Below are 17,761 nucleotides of genomic sequence, written 5' to 3'. Positions count from 1 at the left end.
AATAAATGCAGCCATTCCTCGACTTACGACCTGGATTTGGGTCCCTAACCCCGTCATAAGTCGAGGAGAGACTGTACTTCACTAGACTTTTGACGCAACTGTCGAACATGTCACCTCCCCTTCCTCCCTCCCTCCCTTTTGCCCCATCTTCCCATCCAGGGTTTGATGGTTTTAGGCTTTTAAGTTTTTATATTATATAATATGCATTGCAAGAATCCTTGCAAGACAGCGAATAATTTGAATATAAACGTCATATATTTTGCACAAGAGATAACAATTTTAGCCCTTTGTAATAAAATTAATAGAACATGTTAGTTTAGTGACATTTTATAGGTGAAAAACTTAGTCACTAATTAATATTTTTTTTTCGTGAAAGTTGTTCAGGCTTATTTGGTAGTTTTCAAATTTACGAGTCCAACTGGAAATATGAATGTAATTTCAGTGAGCATAAATAAATGCTATTGTTTTTCTTAATATTGTTCCAAATTTACAGCTAACTTCCATGGATGAATGCTGTGAAACTTTTCACCAACATCAGTCCAAACTAATTGCCCAGTTGGAACAAGAGATGAATACTCACTTGGAGACCCAAAATGGTTGCAGTACTTCTTGCCTTGACATTGTGAATAATTTGAGTACCTCCACAGAAGCTTGTTTGCAGGTAAGAGAAAATGAAGTTAGTACATGAAGATTTTAATTAGTATTACTCCTACAAGTTTCAATCCACATTCAGAGTTGATTGTTCAAGGAGGCTGGTTAAAGTTAAACATATTGGTTACTGTTAGTATCATAGAAAAACAAATACACGAGTCCTGCCTCTTCTAACCCCCATCTTTTTTCTTTTTTTTTACACTGAATTATAGCTTACCCACACCTATTGCTTATCTAAAAAGCTAATTGTTTCTGTGCTTCCTACATACATCATTTCAGCTGAATGGTTAAGGCATCTAACAAGAAATTGGGTGGAATTTATCCACATACATTTAATTCTTATTCACTGCAAGTTATGTAACTGTCATAAGTAGATGGGTGATCTTTGATTGTCTCAAGGAGTTGAGACACTGCCTTGCCAGCCAAGAGGGTGCTTGGAAGTCTGACATGCACCAGAATGCACCAAATTGAATGATTTTATTCAAGATCTGGGTAAAGCAGGATTCCCCTACACTAGTACTTTTTTCAGTTAGGCATTCCAATCCTAATCTTGCTTGTTTCCATCAGTCACATTTCTGAACACCTTTCCCCTAAACCAATTCCCCACTAAGCCTCAGCACATATATATATATATATATATATATATATATATATATGGAACTGTGGAGGGAAGTCGGAGGAAATTTCGGCTTGTGGAGTCGGAGTCGGTAAAATTGTCCAGACTCCGACTCCGACCGCAGCAGCGGTACATTAAAAAAATAGAGATCAGCAAGATTTTTTGGTGCACTGATGGAAGAAGTGGAGAAATGACCCGGTCTTCAAAGTGACAGTGGAAGAAGCCATACCTGCTTACCCAGAGATTGTAAAAGATGTAGCTAGAGCTGTGACAGCAATGCCACCCACTCAGGTCAGTGTAGAAAGACTGTTTTCTGCACTGAAAATAATCAGATCAGATTTAAGGGCTTCCATGAAGGAAGATCTGACTGAAGCTATTCTGTTCCTAAGAACAAATATATGAACTCAGGCATATTCATTGCAGTGATTCCACTGATCCCACTAATTTTCTTAAATTATTAAAAGAATTTATTTCCATTTTATAAGCATTATTATGAATTTATTGTAGCAGGCACAGTATAGCACTATAATTTTGGACGATAGTCTCTTCTTTACCATTTGAAATTTTGAATTATATCAAATTTTGTTTCGTTGAAAACTGCACAGAGGCTCTCAGCTACAAAACAATTAGCTACAACCTGTTTTTGGTGAGATTAAGGCAAATTTAATTTAATAACTTAATCATGTAAGGTTTATCCATTTTCCTTAATAAGGTATTCATTTCTTTAATGTACATAAATATATAACTTTACTTTAAAAGGAATTGTAGGATCATCATTTAGATCCACATCAGATTATGAGCTTAAACAAAATTCATATGCCGAGATCGAACTTTTAGATATACATGTAAATGGTGTTTTCTAGTTAATATCTTGAATTTTTAATAAATTTATTTTTCTTTTGATTGAAACTTTGAAAGTCAAGCCTATCATCTTTTTGTAGTTCTTAAATATCGTCCAGATCATTAATAAAGCTGTAGCAGTATAGCCACGGTGTTTTACTTTTTACCTACGCAGGTTACAACATACAAATTACAATTAGGATGGTAGAAATAGTTGTTACAAATAGGCCAAGGAGTCGGAAGCATAAAAATTTGAGGAGTCGGAGGTTTTGTCTTCGACTCCACAGCCCTGCCCATACATATACACACACACACACATATATATATATATATATATATATATATATATATATATATATATATATATATATATATATATATATATATATATATATATATATATATATATATATATATATATATATAATTTTTTATGTACTTTTTTTTATTTATTTATTTCTTTTTCTTTTTTCCAGCACCTGTCATCCACCATCAACACTGTAGTAGCCAACCTATCAGAAGTACAGACTGGGATTAAATCATTTGCCGTTTCTAGTACTGAGGGCTTGATTGGCATACGTTCAAATATCAACATGGCTCAAGGAAACACAAAGACAGCAAACAGCAGCATGAAGTTACTGGTGAAAAGCATTGGTGATGAAAGTGTCAATCATGTGTCAACCACACACAATCTAAGGAAGGAAGCACAAAGCACGATGGAAGAATTACTTAATCAGGTAAGTTATAATAAATGTGAATGTGTCTTAACTGGAATATGTAAATACAGTGATATCTCATTAGCCGGAACAATTGGTGCAGAGCACTTCCAGGAATGAGAGATTTCTGGAAAACGAGACGACTCTCTCAAAGCTGGAAAAAAATCCCTCAACTCCGGAATTTTCTGGGTTACGGAAAAATTTTCTTGGAAGTTCCAGAAATTGCCTATTACATTATCTCTCGAACCTGGAAAAATATCCGTCATTCCCGGAATTTTCTGGGTTACGGAAAAATTTTCTCGGAATTTCCAGAAAATGTGCCTGATTTTCATCTCTCAAACCCAGAAAAAAAATCCCCATCCCCGGAATTTTCCGGTACCAGGAAATTTTTTCTGAATTTTATGGATAATTCTGGCTTTGAGAAAGTAGCAACTCTGGCTATCGGAGAGTTCCTGGTTTGAGGGATTCCGGCTAACGGAGATATTACTGTACTGTATTTATATAAACAGGAAGTAGGAAACATAAAATCAAATATCAGGGCTTTCAAAATTGACTAGATCCTTGTAGTCTCATCATTCTAAACTTGTCACTCGTACTGGTTGACATGATACCTTGGTAAAAGAAACATTAAAAGATTGTAATGTTTTAATGCAACAAAAAAGGGTTACTTCCAGACCGCAAACTATTATTGAGAAACTGCAGATTACTATCATGTAATGTGCTAGCTAAGATAGAATATTTTGAATACCTTGAGATATTAATGAGTTGGTCACAAAAAGAAATCTATTGAGTTCCCAGTCTAATAAATAGTATTTGTTACTTTCTCAGTATTCATTACTTTTATATCTTTGACAAGAGCTGACTAGCTGATAAACTGGAATTTCTTATAATTTAATGAAGTAATGGCTATCTTCAATGTTGATACAAAGGAAATTTGACCATATGGATTAGATATCCATTCACTTCTAGTTCTTCCTTCACCCTATCCCTTTTACCAATCTTTCAGTTTTCATTCTCTAAATATGCTCCCTATTTACTCCACACATTTCTCTCAAGGATGTTATTGCTTTTATATCTAATTTGCTTCTTCCTCTTGCATCTGAATACATGCTTCATTTCCACCTAGTGATTAAGGCTCAACAATTCCTCTACACATACACAACTTTGCTTCTTTTAACCACCATTTCTCTCCATACATTTCTTAATGCAAGTAATATTTTATTTTCCTCTGCTACTTGTATGATCATCACCTGTTCCACTCCCATATATCTGAGGTGCCTCATTGCCTCCTTTCTGTATGTTCAAGCAGACATTTTATATCTCTCTTCTCTACTTATTTTTATTACTTCACTAAGTAACTCTTCTAGTACAGTACACACTTCCAAACTCATTCACTATCATCGGCAACTTTTCTGCTGAATTGCCCACAAGGGGAGTATTGTACTTTATTATCTACACAGCTTGAGAGTAATGTTCAACATATGGGAGAAGAACGCTGTAGTTTGGAATCCACCGTGGACCATTATACTAGCAGGACTTACCAGACCATAGCCAATACACGTACAGTAGTACAGAGCCACATTAAAGAAATGGAAATCAAGATGGCAGATGATGTGAAAAATGCTACAGTGAAAATGGAGGTAAGTTAAAACAAGTTATGAATAATATAGTAGGTCATTTTATAAATACTGTAATGGAAGCAATATTTCTTGAAACTAATGGCATGGTATGAAAATAATAATTTTCATTGAGTACTGGTATACAGATACAGTGTATCCAGTTGGAAATCTGTGTTTTGTCTGTTTACCTTTATGGTAACAAAATTTTTTGATAAAGCTTGAGCAGTAGGTAAACTAGATCACTATAGAAGTGTGAGTACAGGTATTTATTTTGTCATTATTGATATGAAATGCGATCATTCTGATTCAGCAAAGAAAATTTATATTCCTGAGCAAGTGACATAAGTATCAGATGAAAAGAGCCATTATTGCCTTAGTGTAATTAGAAAAATACTGTACAGAATTAGAGCTAGTAAGCAGCATGGTGTGGAGAGGGAGAGACATATGTTTAAAAAGTTTAATGTGTGTGTTTGGGTAAGATAGGTTTAGGAAAGAAAGACGTGACTTGATGGTATGGTTTGTAACAAATGACAGGAGAGAGGAGGCTGAGCAAAAGAGAATGATGGTGTATATAAAAGGCAGGTGAATTCAGGGATATTGTGGATGAGCTTGAAGGCGGGTTATGGGAAAATTAGGTTGATGTGGGAATATGCACTTGCTAATGATCACACTGAAATTAAAGAAGTACAAGGCAGGTGATAAAGGCAAGGGATTAATATTAGGAAGAGCAGGCAGTCCCTGATTTATGGACAACCTTTCATAAATGGATCCCATTTTCCTGTAGACTCCTATTATAAAGGTTAAGATACATTCATACAGAAAGGGGGAAGAAAGAAAAAAGTCTTAAAATTTTATAAAACATGATTTTGTTGACAATAGTAAACATAAGAAGTGAAATGGATGTAGTGCAGTAATAATTATATGTTTGTAAGAAATCATAGTATCATGAGAGTCAAAGTGAACCATTAAGTGTGAAAGAGACAACCCTGGAGGGCATATTTCAACCAACCCTGAAATTTGGAAGACTCTCATAGGCAGGTATTACAGTAATCCCGTGTTTTTCGCGGGAATTACGTTCCTGAAATCCCCGCGAAAAGCCAAAACCGCGAATGCTCTTTTTGGAATCACTGTACCTGTGGCCACCAAACAGCTCAGGTAGGTCATGCACTTAATCACGCCATGCTTTCCACTCACGGCCCAGTGGTCACACTGATCACTGATGCACTGTACCAGCATGTACTAACATTATTATTTGAAACTAATCATATTGTAGCATAATAATGGAAAAACGTAAACACAGTTATATACCAAAAAAAATTATTTACAAGTAATTAAAAAATGTTATATTTCGCTGAGGTCGGCAACACCCGCATTGCCAGCTTCTCCCTGCTGTCCCGGCGTCTGCCCACCCTTACGCAGTCACGCCAGCCAGCCAGTCCTCTTCCATCCACATTCCTCCACTTGAAGACTTGTATTCTGACAAAAGACACGAATGAATTGTCAGTCTTCACCACATCTCGACCCATAGCTCATACCACCTCTGAGCTTGTCCAATAAAACTGTTTTTTCCGTTAAGGTCATCACTATTCTTGCTAGTAATATTTGCCTTTGATGAGGCTGGCTTACGTCCTGGAGCCATGTGGAATGCACGTTGGAGGACAAACAGAAGAGGCAATCACAGTGGCAGTCACAGTATGGTAGGCACGTGTGGACTGAGGCTTCTCGGAGCAGCGGGTGTCTGAGGCGGGAAAGGGTGGCGTCTGTTTGCCGCACCGCACGGGAATATCGAAAATGGCTCGAAATTTAAATTTTTGTTTTTAAAGGATATATATATATACAGCAGGCTCTCACCAATAACGTTTAATAGGTGCCTGAAAAACACTGTTATTAGCGAAAACGTTATTTGTGTGACATTGAAATACAGGTAAAAGGGGTTTATTGGTGCCGCCGCCTCAAGAATTTCACCCATTTTTTCCCCTTGAAACCCTCCTAACACTTTTTGTTAGCTGAAATAAAAAGAATTACTATTCAATCATCAAAATAAAGAGTTTGAGTAATATAACACTTAGCTTGGGGGAGTTTTTGAGGTGCTTGGCGTGATGATTGTTCCTTATCTGCGGGCCGCTAACACTTGCACTGTCTTTCATTCTACAAGCTATCCATTTCACAAGAAAATGCTCTGTTATCACTAACAACCTGTTTCTATCGCCTTTATCATTCATAGCTTGCCTCGCATTTCCATCACTACCGAAATATTTTTAGCCAGCGCAATACTCGTCTTGGTCTCCTCAACGTTCCTCTTAATATTTTGCACTTTAGACTCAGGACAGTTCAATTTCCTCACTTTAAAAGTTCCCAGTCATTCAGGTGGCAAATCACTCCCTCCACCACCTCCCCTAGCCCCCACAGGCAAAAATGCGGAAGCCATTATTGATCACCGACCCTAACAACCACTGGTTATTGAGGCGAAAATCTCACACGTGGGCGCAGCGCTGTATTCCACTGAGCGTGTGTGAGAGTGAGGCGGAGCGGACAACTACGTCATGAACATGGCGGCAAACAAACGCTATCATTGATGCGCTCGGACGCTTCCCGCGAAATTTCCGTTATTCAAGAGAATCCAGACGTTATTATCGAAAATGGGTATCTATTGTAACTTACCGTTAGTGTTGAAAACGTTATTGTGGAAGTTGTTATTGGCGAGAGCCTACTGTGTGTGTGTGTGTGTGTGTGTGTATATATATATATATATATATATATATATATATATATATATATATATATATATATATATATATATATATATATATATATATATATATATCTTCATGTAAATCCACAATCCTCTACGGTTGTGTTGGTGTGGGGATTAGTGGATGTCATCATTATGACCTGACCTCATGTTTTTAGGTCACCCTGTATATTTAAGCCTCTCTCTGTCCCTCTTTTGTCGAAAAAAGCTAAGGACTCGTTGTTTCTCCGCTTTGTGTTTTATATGATTTATATATCATATTTTTATTTATTACAAATATATATATATATATATATATATATATATATATATATATATATATATATATATATATATATATATATATATATATATATATATATATATATATATATATATATATATATATATATATAATTTTTTAGTAAAAAAATTTTAATGGTCAAAACCACAATAAAAAAAGCAAAAAACACGGGATTATTGTACTATATGTAAATTAAATCATTTATCCAGAATATTGCATAAAAAACGTTTTTTGTTTCATAAATAAATTAAACTTTTTTTCCCCCTAACTCTAGACAGCATTAGAGGATCTTACCGAGGATGTTGAGAACAAAAATGAAGCTTTAGCAGCTGAGATCTTGAGACTTGAGGCAGAGAGCTGTCGCCTCAATGATGACTGTCAGATGGCAGTAAGTAATCTGCAGAAGTGGTCTGATAAACATGAAGAAGAACTCAGTGTTCAAGGGACACAAGTCCTGGAATTCTTCTCTGAGAAGATGGCTAAAGATTTGCCAACAGGTGAGGCAGTGTACCCAAGATTTTTGTTCTTATAGTACAGGGTATTCTTTTGATCAGTTCCTCTTGGTTTGATCCTGCGACCACCATATTTTGTCATTGTCCCTCCCCCTACCCCCTTCTTTTTTTAAGGCCAAACCACATAAACATTCATATTCACAGACAAACAACAAAAAATAAGTTCACCTGGGTGAAATATTTGGAGAATACCATCTGTAATTATGCGTTGGTGAGTGGGATTGTCATGTGAAGCACGTCAGAATTTTACCAACAGCCTTTTCCAAATAAATTTGTCTATGTTACACTGATAACATTACATTTATCAATTTCATAGCATGAAAATACAGTTATTGTAATTAATAAATTTAATTGTACAGTATCTTGACCTATTCCTTAATAGCCAAGACTAACCTTCAATTCATCACACTTCCTAGACCTACAGCTGGGTTACAATATGACTAATTGACACCTCATTACTCGTAAACAATATAATCTGGTTGGTGAGTCATCCTGTGATTTAAGGTTCATGTGCTGTACATAAATGTCTGTATCGATCTATCTTTTATCCATTTCCTCCTGGCTCAATATGTTTACCCAAAGTTATCCACTTATCTTTTACATCAACTCTTTCAGTGCAGTTATTCAAATCTCTACTACTCCATCTTTCATATCTCACTTTTACTCTGATCTCTATTGTATTTGTGATATCTGTTAGCTGGAACAATTGGTGCTGAGCACTTCCGGGAATGAGAGATATCCAGGTAATGAGACGACTCTCAAATTCGGAAAAAAAATCTATTGTCCCTGTAATTTTCCAGGTATGGGGAAATTTTTCTCTGGTGTTCCAGAAATTAAGTATTACATCATCTCTAAAAGAAATCTCCCATCCCCGGAATTTTTCCAGGTATTGAAATTTTCCAGAATTAAGCACTATTTCGTCTCTCAAAGCTGGAAAAAATCCCCCATCCTTTGAATTTTCTAGGAACTGCCTGCCTGCCTCTCTCTCTCTCTCTCTCTCTCTCTCTCTCTCTCTCTCTCTCAACTTCCTGGAAAATGCCCCCGATTTTCATCCCTTAATCCCATGGAAAAAACCCCCCCCCCCCCTGGAATTTTCTGGGTACTGGGAAATTTTTCTCGGAATTTCCCAGAAAATCATTCCCAAAACTGGAATTTTCTGGGAAATTTTGGCTTTGGGAACTATTTTTCAAGAAAATTTCAATTCCAGCTATCAGAGAGTTCCGGTTAAGAGGGATTCCAGCTAATGGAGATATTACTGTACTTGACTTAGCTTTACATTTGATTACTCGTCAGCACTGCCTCATCTTACACTAACATTTTCAGACATTCCTGACTTTACACCCTTGTCTTATGCTGTTATACTTGTTAACGTTAACTCTTTCTGTTCTATGCATGTACTTAATTCACTTGGAACCAGTCCTGAGAAGGTGAGATATGTTTTGATGTTTTGATTTTTCTGCAGCAGCTCAAATATCCTGGAGCAGCCATTAGTCATGTTACCAGCCGTTATAATCCACCCTCAAATAATTTCACACTTACTCAGTTTCCTGAAAAACATTGACCAGGCTTTGAATTTAGGAAATATTTTGAGTGGCCCAGAATAAAGAAACAGTGGCAGTTAACCAGTGTTGTTGTTGTTATTATTATTATTATTATTATTATTATTATTATTATTACTGTATTATTATTTTCATGATCTATAGTTTTTAACATAAAATTTGAATTTAATTTAAGGTCCCCCCTGCCAAAAAGGGAGGAGGGGTGCAAAAATGGACTGAGCTTAGGACTGAAAGTATAGTCAGTACTAAGTAGTGCAAATGATTTTTTGCTAATACTGTTCTACCTTGTTTTATGTAAAAATTTCTTGCAGTTTATATAAGAACTAGTGTTTATAGCCTATCCCTCTTGCCACTTTTCAAACTTGATTTTTTCCCTCTGAACCCATTCCTAAATTTCATCTATTTGTACTCCCTTCCCTATCACTGTTTGGTTCTCTTTTATTGACAATAACTAATTTTATTTTTTACAGGTGAAACTCCAGTCCGTCAAGAATATCCATTTTCAAAACAGTTGCCTTTTACTTCTCCTTATGAGAGACTTCTTGAGAGATATCGATCTGGCACGGTCTCCACATTGTCAAGGATCCCACTTCCATGCTTTGATGACACTGAGGTAAAGCAGAAGTGTATTTGTAGGTTTTTTTTTGTTATCGATTTTGTGCATTTTGACTGAAATTTGGCAAACCATCATAAGCATGGAAAGGTCACAAACCTGTGTTGATGACGAATACAGTACACATATCTTATGGACATTGGCATTTAGGTGAACATACCAAATGCTCATATCAGTAATGAAGAACTGTTGTTCATTTACTGATTATTCACCTTATGAAAATCTGCTGGAATTTTTTAAAATTTTTCTTGTGCTCATTATTTATAGGATGAATTGAGTCCATCGTCGGCAGAGAGTTCACAACTTTCAACATCTGGGTGCTCACAGCTGGAAGAGGAATCGGACAGCAGATCACGATCAGGATCTTTTTCTTCCCAGAAGGCAAGTTTTGTAGTCACTATAATACTAGTATGTTTTACAAGAACAAAATGTTTGTAGAGTTGGTTTCTAAGACGATGTTTTTAACTTGGTTAATTCTCTTCTTTAAGTAGAGTTTGCATAAGCAGTCCTCAGAAGGTTGAAAGATGATTCCATGTGAGAAAAGATGCATTAATACTGTATAGTACAGTAATATCAAAATAGAACTTACAAATTTGAGCACTACCTTATTTTGTCACATACTGTATTCCTTAACTAGAAACAAATATCAATGAAACAAGAAAAGATGAATTTTTTGAATACCAGTAAATATTCTGTTACAAATGAAACAAAACATCAGTGTTTAATGGACTAGCTAACACTCACAGGACAGTTATAATGACTACACTTGGTGACTTTTTAGGGAGGAATTAATTAATTTAACTACCCTTAAAAACTATGTCCTCATGTTGGGTGGGTCCAGAAAATTTTTGTGGGGGATTCATTGCTGCCATTGGTAATTATGGTGGCAATATGCCATTAGCATCATCACGGTGGCTACAGAGTGGAATTTGCTGGCGTGCACAGAAGATTACGGTCTTCACAATGGACTTAAGGTCGTCCCTGTTCTCTAACACATGAACTGCTGCTGCCTTGTTTAACTGTCTATTGACAGGCTGCATTTCATTCTCCATCACTGGTTTGAAATTAATTGCATCTGCTACTGCATCTTTGTGTGACTATTGTAAATAAAAATCCCCCTTTTTTTTTACATTATTTTCATTATTTCATATTGTTTAACATCTTTATTTACAGTACAGTAAACCCTTGGCATTCGTGAGGGATAGGTTCCAAGAAATGGCGCGAATTGCCGAAACCGTGAATAACCACTTACCATACATAATACCTTAATGCACTAATATACAGGTATACTGTACCTATACTGTGTATGAGAAGCTTAGTCATCAATACTGTACTTTATGTGGAAGTTTGGAGCTTGATGAAGTGGTGCACTGTACATAGGGAGACATCTGGTTACTGAGGCTTAGGTGGATCATGAGGATCACTGTTGGAAGAGGGTGATGCAGTGGTGGTTGGTGAAGTGGCTGGGAGGCGGGTGGAGCCGTGGCAGTAGTAGCAGGTTCTCTCTTGAAAAACATGATGATTGATAGTTGTTTCTTGTTTGCTTTGAGGTCTTGAAACTTTTCCTGATAGGGAAGCAATACCTGGTTTATTCCTCAGACCATCTTAAGGCTGCATTCCATGGGAGGATCATGGTCAACAATGAAATCATTTACCATCTTTACCTGACGAAATAGTTCACCCAAATTTTCCAAGCTCTAACCTCCCTGTCCCAGCCTCAAAAATGCCATCAACTCTAAAACTACCCACTGACATTCTTGGGTACATCCAAGGTGTCATCCACGAATAACCAAGAACCGTGAAGTAAAAATCTGCGAACTTGGGGGGCCCCCTGTACAATAGGGGAGCCTGGGCTAATGAACTCTTTCTGTTGTAACTTAATGTTCTGTTTAAAAACCATAGTGTGTGGAAGTTAATGCATTATGCTTCTGTAATTTCTAGACAAAGAGTAATAGTCTTAATTATATAGATATTTTACAGTGGTTTTAATCATATTGTTTTAGGGTGACACTATGAAATTCCTCATACCCAATCCACCTCTACAACGGGAAGATTCTGGCATTCCCCTCTCCCGCTCCTCTTCATCATCTTCCCTCACTGATACCAAGGTAAGGAACCCTAATATAATATAGGCAACATTTATTGAAGCTTTAGACTTGACATTTATTGATTTATATGATGACAGTTTCATATGCTTTTAATTGATCGAATTAATTAGTACAGTATCTCATCTCAAGACAATTTGAAACTGGTTTTTCTATAGTTACATTAATTAAAGGATACGAAGTTACTTTCAATACTGTTCTTGGTCCAAGTATGGTATTACAGTAATAATGTTTTCTGCCACTCTAAAATAGTGATATCTCTGTTAGCCGGAACAAGTGGTGCAGAGCACTTCCGGGAATGAGAGATTTCCAGGTAACAAGATGACTCTCAAAACCGGAAAAAATCCCTCATCCCCCAAAATTTTCCTAGTACAGTAATGGAAAATTTTTCTCAGAAGTTCCAGAAAGTGCCCATTGCATCATCTATCGATCCTGGAATTTCTGGAAAATGCGCCTGGTTTTCATCTCAAATCCGGAAAAGAACTCCCCCCATCCCCTGAATTTTCCGTGCACCTATTGGAAAAATGTTCTCGGAATTTTCCGGAAAATGTGCCCCTCGGAAAATCGTTCTAAATCCGGAATTTCCAGAAAATTCCAGCTTTGGGAACGATTTTCTGGCAAAAATTTCTGTTCCGACTATCAGAGAGTTTTGCATTTGAGGGATTCTGGCTAACGGAGATACAGTCTCTCCTCGACTTACGACAACCCGGACATACGACGGCCATGGTCGTATAAAATATTTTTAACATTACGTATTTTCAAGTCCCGACGTTAGTGATTGCTCTGTGTACTGACAAAATTTTTGTTTGTAATTCCCTTTAAAATGTCTGACAAGCGTAAAAGTGAGAGTTCTTGTTGTGCTGAGAAGAAAAAGATACGCCCATATTAGAATTTCTATGTGTTATTTTCACCTTACGACCTGGTCGTCAGGACGGAACTCCGTCGTAAGTCGAGAAGAGACTGTATTACTATAACATATCACTCCCATTTTGTTTTATCTTTTCTGAATTAACGTGGGAAAGATTATATGTTCCTTCTGTGAAGTTCATGATAAACTCAATGTTATTTTATAATTTCAAACCGTGTGTTAAAGGTAATTATAATTCTTGCACCTAAATTAAAAATAGTTATTTAAATAATGTGATTAAATCACTGTAATTGCAGTTATTTATTTATTTTTTCATATAAACATAAGATTCAAATAAACTATGCCTTGGCATTCCTAGGCTGCTGAAGTCCAGCCAGGGATATTGCATGTGATAAGTTAGCTGGGCACTTACAGTCACCAGAACTATTCCATTTAACTCCTTACTAATTTTATAGAAAGTACCAACAGTATGGCTTGAGAAAATGTGTGCAGAGTACTTGAATGTCTTTTTATTCATTAAGATTTCATTTGGAATTTATTTAAATGCCTGGGATGTGGTTGAGACACATGTGTGATTGTGGGCTGAGTGATGTGAGATAAATAAAGCATTACTGTATTGTAAGAACGAGTTGTGTGAAGAGGTTCCAACAGGTGAATTTATATTCTATGTTGAAGAAAATTTGAGAAATGATACAGTAGTTACTTTCATGTAGTAAGTGTGAGAGGTTTACCTGCCAAAACACAGGTTGGATTCAATAATAGTACAAGCAGTCCTTGACTTACAAACAGCATCCCAATATATTCATCACAAAAATGAGCAACTAAAATTCCATTTTTGTATATTTCTTTCATTGTTCTGTATTGTTTAACATAACTTTATTGTATTTACATTATTAGTTATGTATGGGATACTATTATTGTTTTTTATGGGCAGGGTTGTGCTTTAACCTAACTTAAACTGTGGAATTAACACTGTTCCGACTTATGAACAAAGTCCAGGAACGTAACCCATTTATAACTTGAGGACTGCCTTTACAGTATTACAATATAAAAGGGAAATAATAGAGAGAATGTATATGGTTAATAAATGGGTATGGGTGCTAAATGTAGATTAATTTTACAGTAGGATATTGGAATTGAAGATTAAGAATCAATTGGAGAAATCAGCAGATTAATATGAGATTCAACCCTTTGAAAAGTAGGAGTTTAAAGAGTGTAGACTATGGAATTTCAATATCCTAAAGAAAAAAAATATTAATATACAGGGTACCAATAAAAAACATTTCTAGGTCCTGTAAAATGGCCATTCTAAGCAGCAGTGTTTAACTTCCTAACCCGTTAGTATGTTTTGAGCCAAAATGGTAAAATTTTTATTCTTCTGAAATCAAGTATTGTATAGGCTTTTCTCAGTTTACAAAAAAGATTCTGTTCCTGGAGAGAAAAAATCAAATCAGATCTCATTTTTTCATTGACTCTCATTAAAAAGCTGAAATACATTCCAATGTGGGAATCCTCAAAACACAATTTGATAGTACATTACAGTACATGCATACAGTAAATAATGCATCATATAATTTTTCAGGATAATAAGGAGAATACCAAAGTATCACGCCAAGGGAGTACGAAAAAGCGGGAACTGAAGCAGCCCAGCTTGTACCTAAGCAACAGCCAGGAAAAGTTGGCCCCGTCGGAGACAAATACGAGATCTAGAAAAATATTGGGTTCACAAAACTAGTGATAGAATGGGTAAATTCTTTTCTTGGTGATTTACTTAAAATTACTCCAAGAAGTCTTAAGTAAGGCAAATTGTGAGTATTCTGACAAAGAGAGAACTTTAAACAATGATATGTAAACCTGAAAAGATGCCCTAGAAACTTCCCTGCATTGGTAAAGAACCATTAGTCAATTCTTATGGAGTATTATCATACAGCTACTGGTACTACCTTTCCCTTTAAATGTACAGTTTGATATTATAATTTCTGCTTACCTCACATTAACTATGCCTTTGATTCATTTTGTCACATGGTGTTTGCTATCCTTTAGATTTTAAATAAACAAGATTGAATTTGTTGTTTTGTGTTGAGGTAACATTTAAGGTCATTGCTCATTTCTTTAATTTAGTGGTTAGCATGACCCCCATCAAACTTTTCTTAGAAGCTCATACATTGGCCATTGTATAGTGCATTGAAAATAAAGTGAAAGTTAATTCATAAGATTACATTTATTTATTGCATCAGTTTTCCTGAAAATGGTTAACTCTGAAATTATATAATTGGTTAATAGAAGAATGTTTTGAAAGATATAGTAACTAAAATATTTGACAAAAGACATTTACTGTATACAGTATGAGTTGCTTTAGCAAATTATATAATATATATATATATATATATATATATATATATATATATATATATATATATATATATATATATATATACACACACACACACAGGGGTTCCTCAATATCCGTGGTTTCACATTTACAGGGCAAAGTTGTTGCTGAATTATACATAAAAAGTCCCCACATTTATGGGGAATAATATCCGCTATACCACCATTTATTCCCAATACAGTGCAATTTGTTTTATCTAAATTCCTGGAGACAAATGATGGTTTAGATACCAGGATGTGCCTACAAGAACATGCAATAATTATCGTTAAGTCAAAATTCGGTTTAGCTGTGGCTTGACTCACTGAGAGGAGGTTAACTTGTGTTGAGGTGGCGTGCTGCCATTGTTACATCTAATGAAACTATAAAAGTTGGAATAAATGCAACAATACAGTACTGTACTCTAATGTGGCTTAGAATTAAAGAAAATATAAAATAAACGATAAAATAGACAAATTAAGACTGTGGGTGTGTATGTTTGGGCTTGTGGAAGCAGTGTGCTTGGAGTCAGCTGGGTGGCTGCTCACCAAATACAGTGTCTAATCTCCCACGGTTTTCTTTCTTTTTTTTGTGCGAATTCTTGAAAAATCATTGCAATTCTTTGAGCCATGAGTTCAAAATGTAGTGCTAAACTGAGTGCTATCCATAAAAGGAAGCATAGCAGCTATGGACTGAACATGAATTAGACATTATTCGTCGGACGAAAAGTAGTGAACTTATGATAGACATTTTACATGCTGTTCAGATTCCCAAGTAAAAATTATAAAACAAAAGTAATCCCTTTTAGTGTCACTTAGTATTTTATGGTCCCACTCAAACCCTATTTCCATTATGTCTTATGGCCAGAAATTCCCCGCTGTAAGTGGCAATTTTCCAGTCCCTAATAGCCTCGGATAATGAGGACCTCCTAGAAGGTAGAATTTGGTTTTTTAAGTACTGTACCATGCATATCATTAGTTCTGTAAGTAGTGGTTGAAAGTTCGACTCGCCAAAAAAGTCCTTCAATGTTTGTTATAAGGTCAGTTCTACTGTCAATCAGCAGCAGTCAAAATTAATTAGATGCAATATTTAGGGAAGCTACAGTTATTAGGAAGATGTGCTTTGAATTTAATGAGTACTGTACAGTATTTAGTTTCATTGGTGGATATTACATGGACACCTGCACATTTTTTCTCTTCCATTCAAGAAATATAGTTGCCCTCCATCCATTTATTATTAATATGAGCTATCTTAAAATAATATGTAGCTGCTATGTCAAGATTTGTAAGACTTAATAGCTATATAGATTTATTAAAGAAAATCTAGTATTCCTTTTAATAAAAATACTGTACATACATTGCAATTATAAATAATTATACAAAGGTAAACAAAAAAGTAGTGTATGGTTCAGAATGTAAGTACACTACAGTAAACTCCCTACTATCCATAGAGGTTGGAAGAAGTGGGAGAGAGACTTCTTGTGGATAGCTGAGTCTTCTGAATGTATGTTTGAGATATATTTTACAGAAGCAACTCTATTTATAATACAGGATAAGTGTGGCTACCAATTTTAATGTTCATTTTATTGTGTAACATGGTAAAATAACTTTTTAACAGTAGTTTATATTTTATATTTACAACCTTGGTACATTGTGGTACAGTAATAAGGCTTCATACAATAGTAGCAAAAAAAGCAGTTTATTTTGCCCTGTGGTACAAAGGTTATGCAAGTTCTTTTATTTTATTTTATCCAATATATTCACTTCATTCATTTCTTAAGTTGCCCTGGGTGAAACCCGGACAAAACATAAGGTTCAAATATCTCGCATAATGGATAATTTTAGGGTTATGTTTACTTTTAGGATATTGTACAGTGTGTGCATGTGTCAAATCTTGTCTGTACACCTTTAAAAGGAGTGCGGCGGTCGAGTGGATACAGCACTTGACTCCCATTCCAGGGGTCAATGGTCTTTTCCTGGGCGCTCCCAGTTCATCCAGCTGTAAATGGGTACCTGAGTTTACAACTGGGGAATGAAGGCGGTCGAGAGTAGCACTGGCCATGCTGCCTCCTTGTGTACTGAAGGCTTAGTGTACAGTGTGCTGTCTCCACACTGTCCCTAATGGGCAGTCATGCCTATGGAACCTACATTCACACTTGTGAAGACTTTCTATACAGTAAAAATGTTTTACATATCAGTAGGAATGTGAAACAGTATATAATAAATTTGAAGTAGATAAAAGGTTGTTTCATTGCCATAA

General features: G+C 35.7%; 1 protein-coding gene across 1 annotated transcript in view; it reads left to right on the top strand.

Moving 5' to 3' along the window:
* Positions 1-17,742, top strand: part of LOC121867994 (kinesin-like protein KIF11-A) — a 34,047-nt gene extending 16,305 nt beyond the window's left edge. The window contains exons 14-21 of the mRNA XM_042368187.1: positions 494-661; positions 2,584-2,844; positions 4,284-4,463; positions 7,752-7,974; positions 10,019-10,161; positions 10,429-10,542; positions 12,165-12,269; positions 14,717-17,742. Coding sequence (XP_042224121.1) covers positions 494-661; positions 2,584-2,844; positions 4,284-4,463; positions 7,752-7,974; positions 10,019-10,161; positions 10,429-10,542; positions 12,165-12,269; positions 14,717-14,869 — 1,347 coding nt within the window. The 3' untranslated portion in view covers positions 14,870-17,742. The remainder of the gene's footprint in view (positions 1-493; positions 662-2,583; positions 2,845-4,283; positions 4,464-7,751; positions 7,975-10,018; positions 10,162-10,428; positions 10,543-12,164; positions 12,270-14,716) is intronic.
* The last annotated feature ends 19 nt before the right edge of the window (positions 17,743-17,761 follow it).

The sequence above is a fragment of the Homarus americanus genome, unplaced genomic scaffold (genome assembly GCF_018991925.1).
Source record: "Homarus americanus isolate GMGI-L3 unplaced genomic scaffold, GMGI_Hamer_2.0 scaffold37032, whole genome shotgun sequence".
In the NCBI taxonomy this organism is placed as follows: Eukaryota; Metazoa; Arthropoda; class Malacostraca; order Decapoda; family Nephropidae; genus Homarus; species Homarus americanus.
Note: the sequence above shows the minus strand (reverse complement) of the source record. Positions and strands in the feature narration are given on the sequence as shown.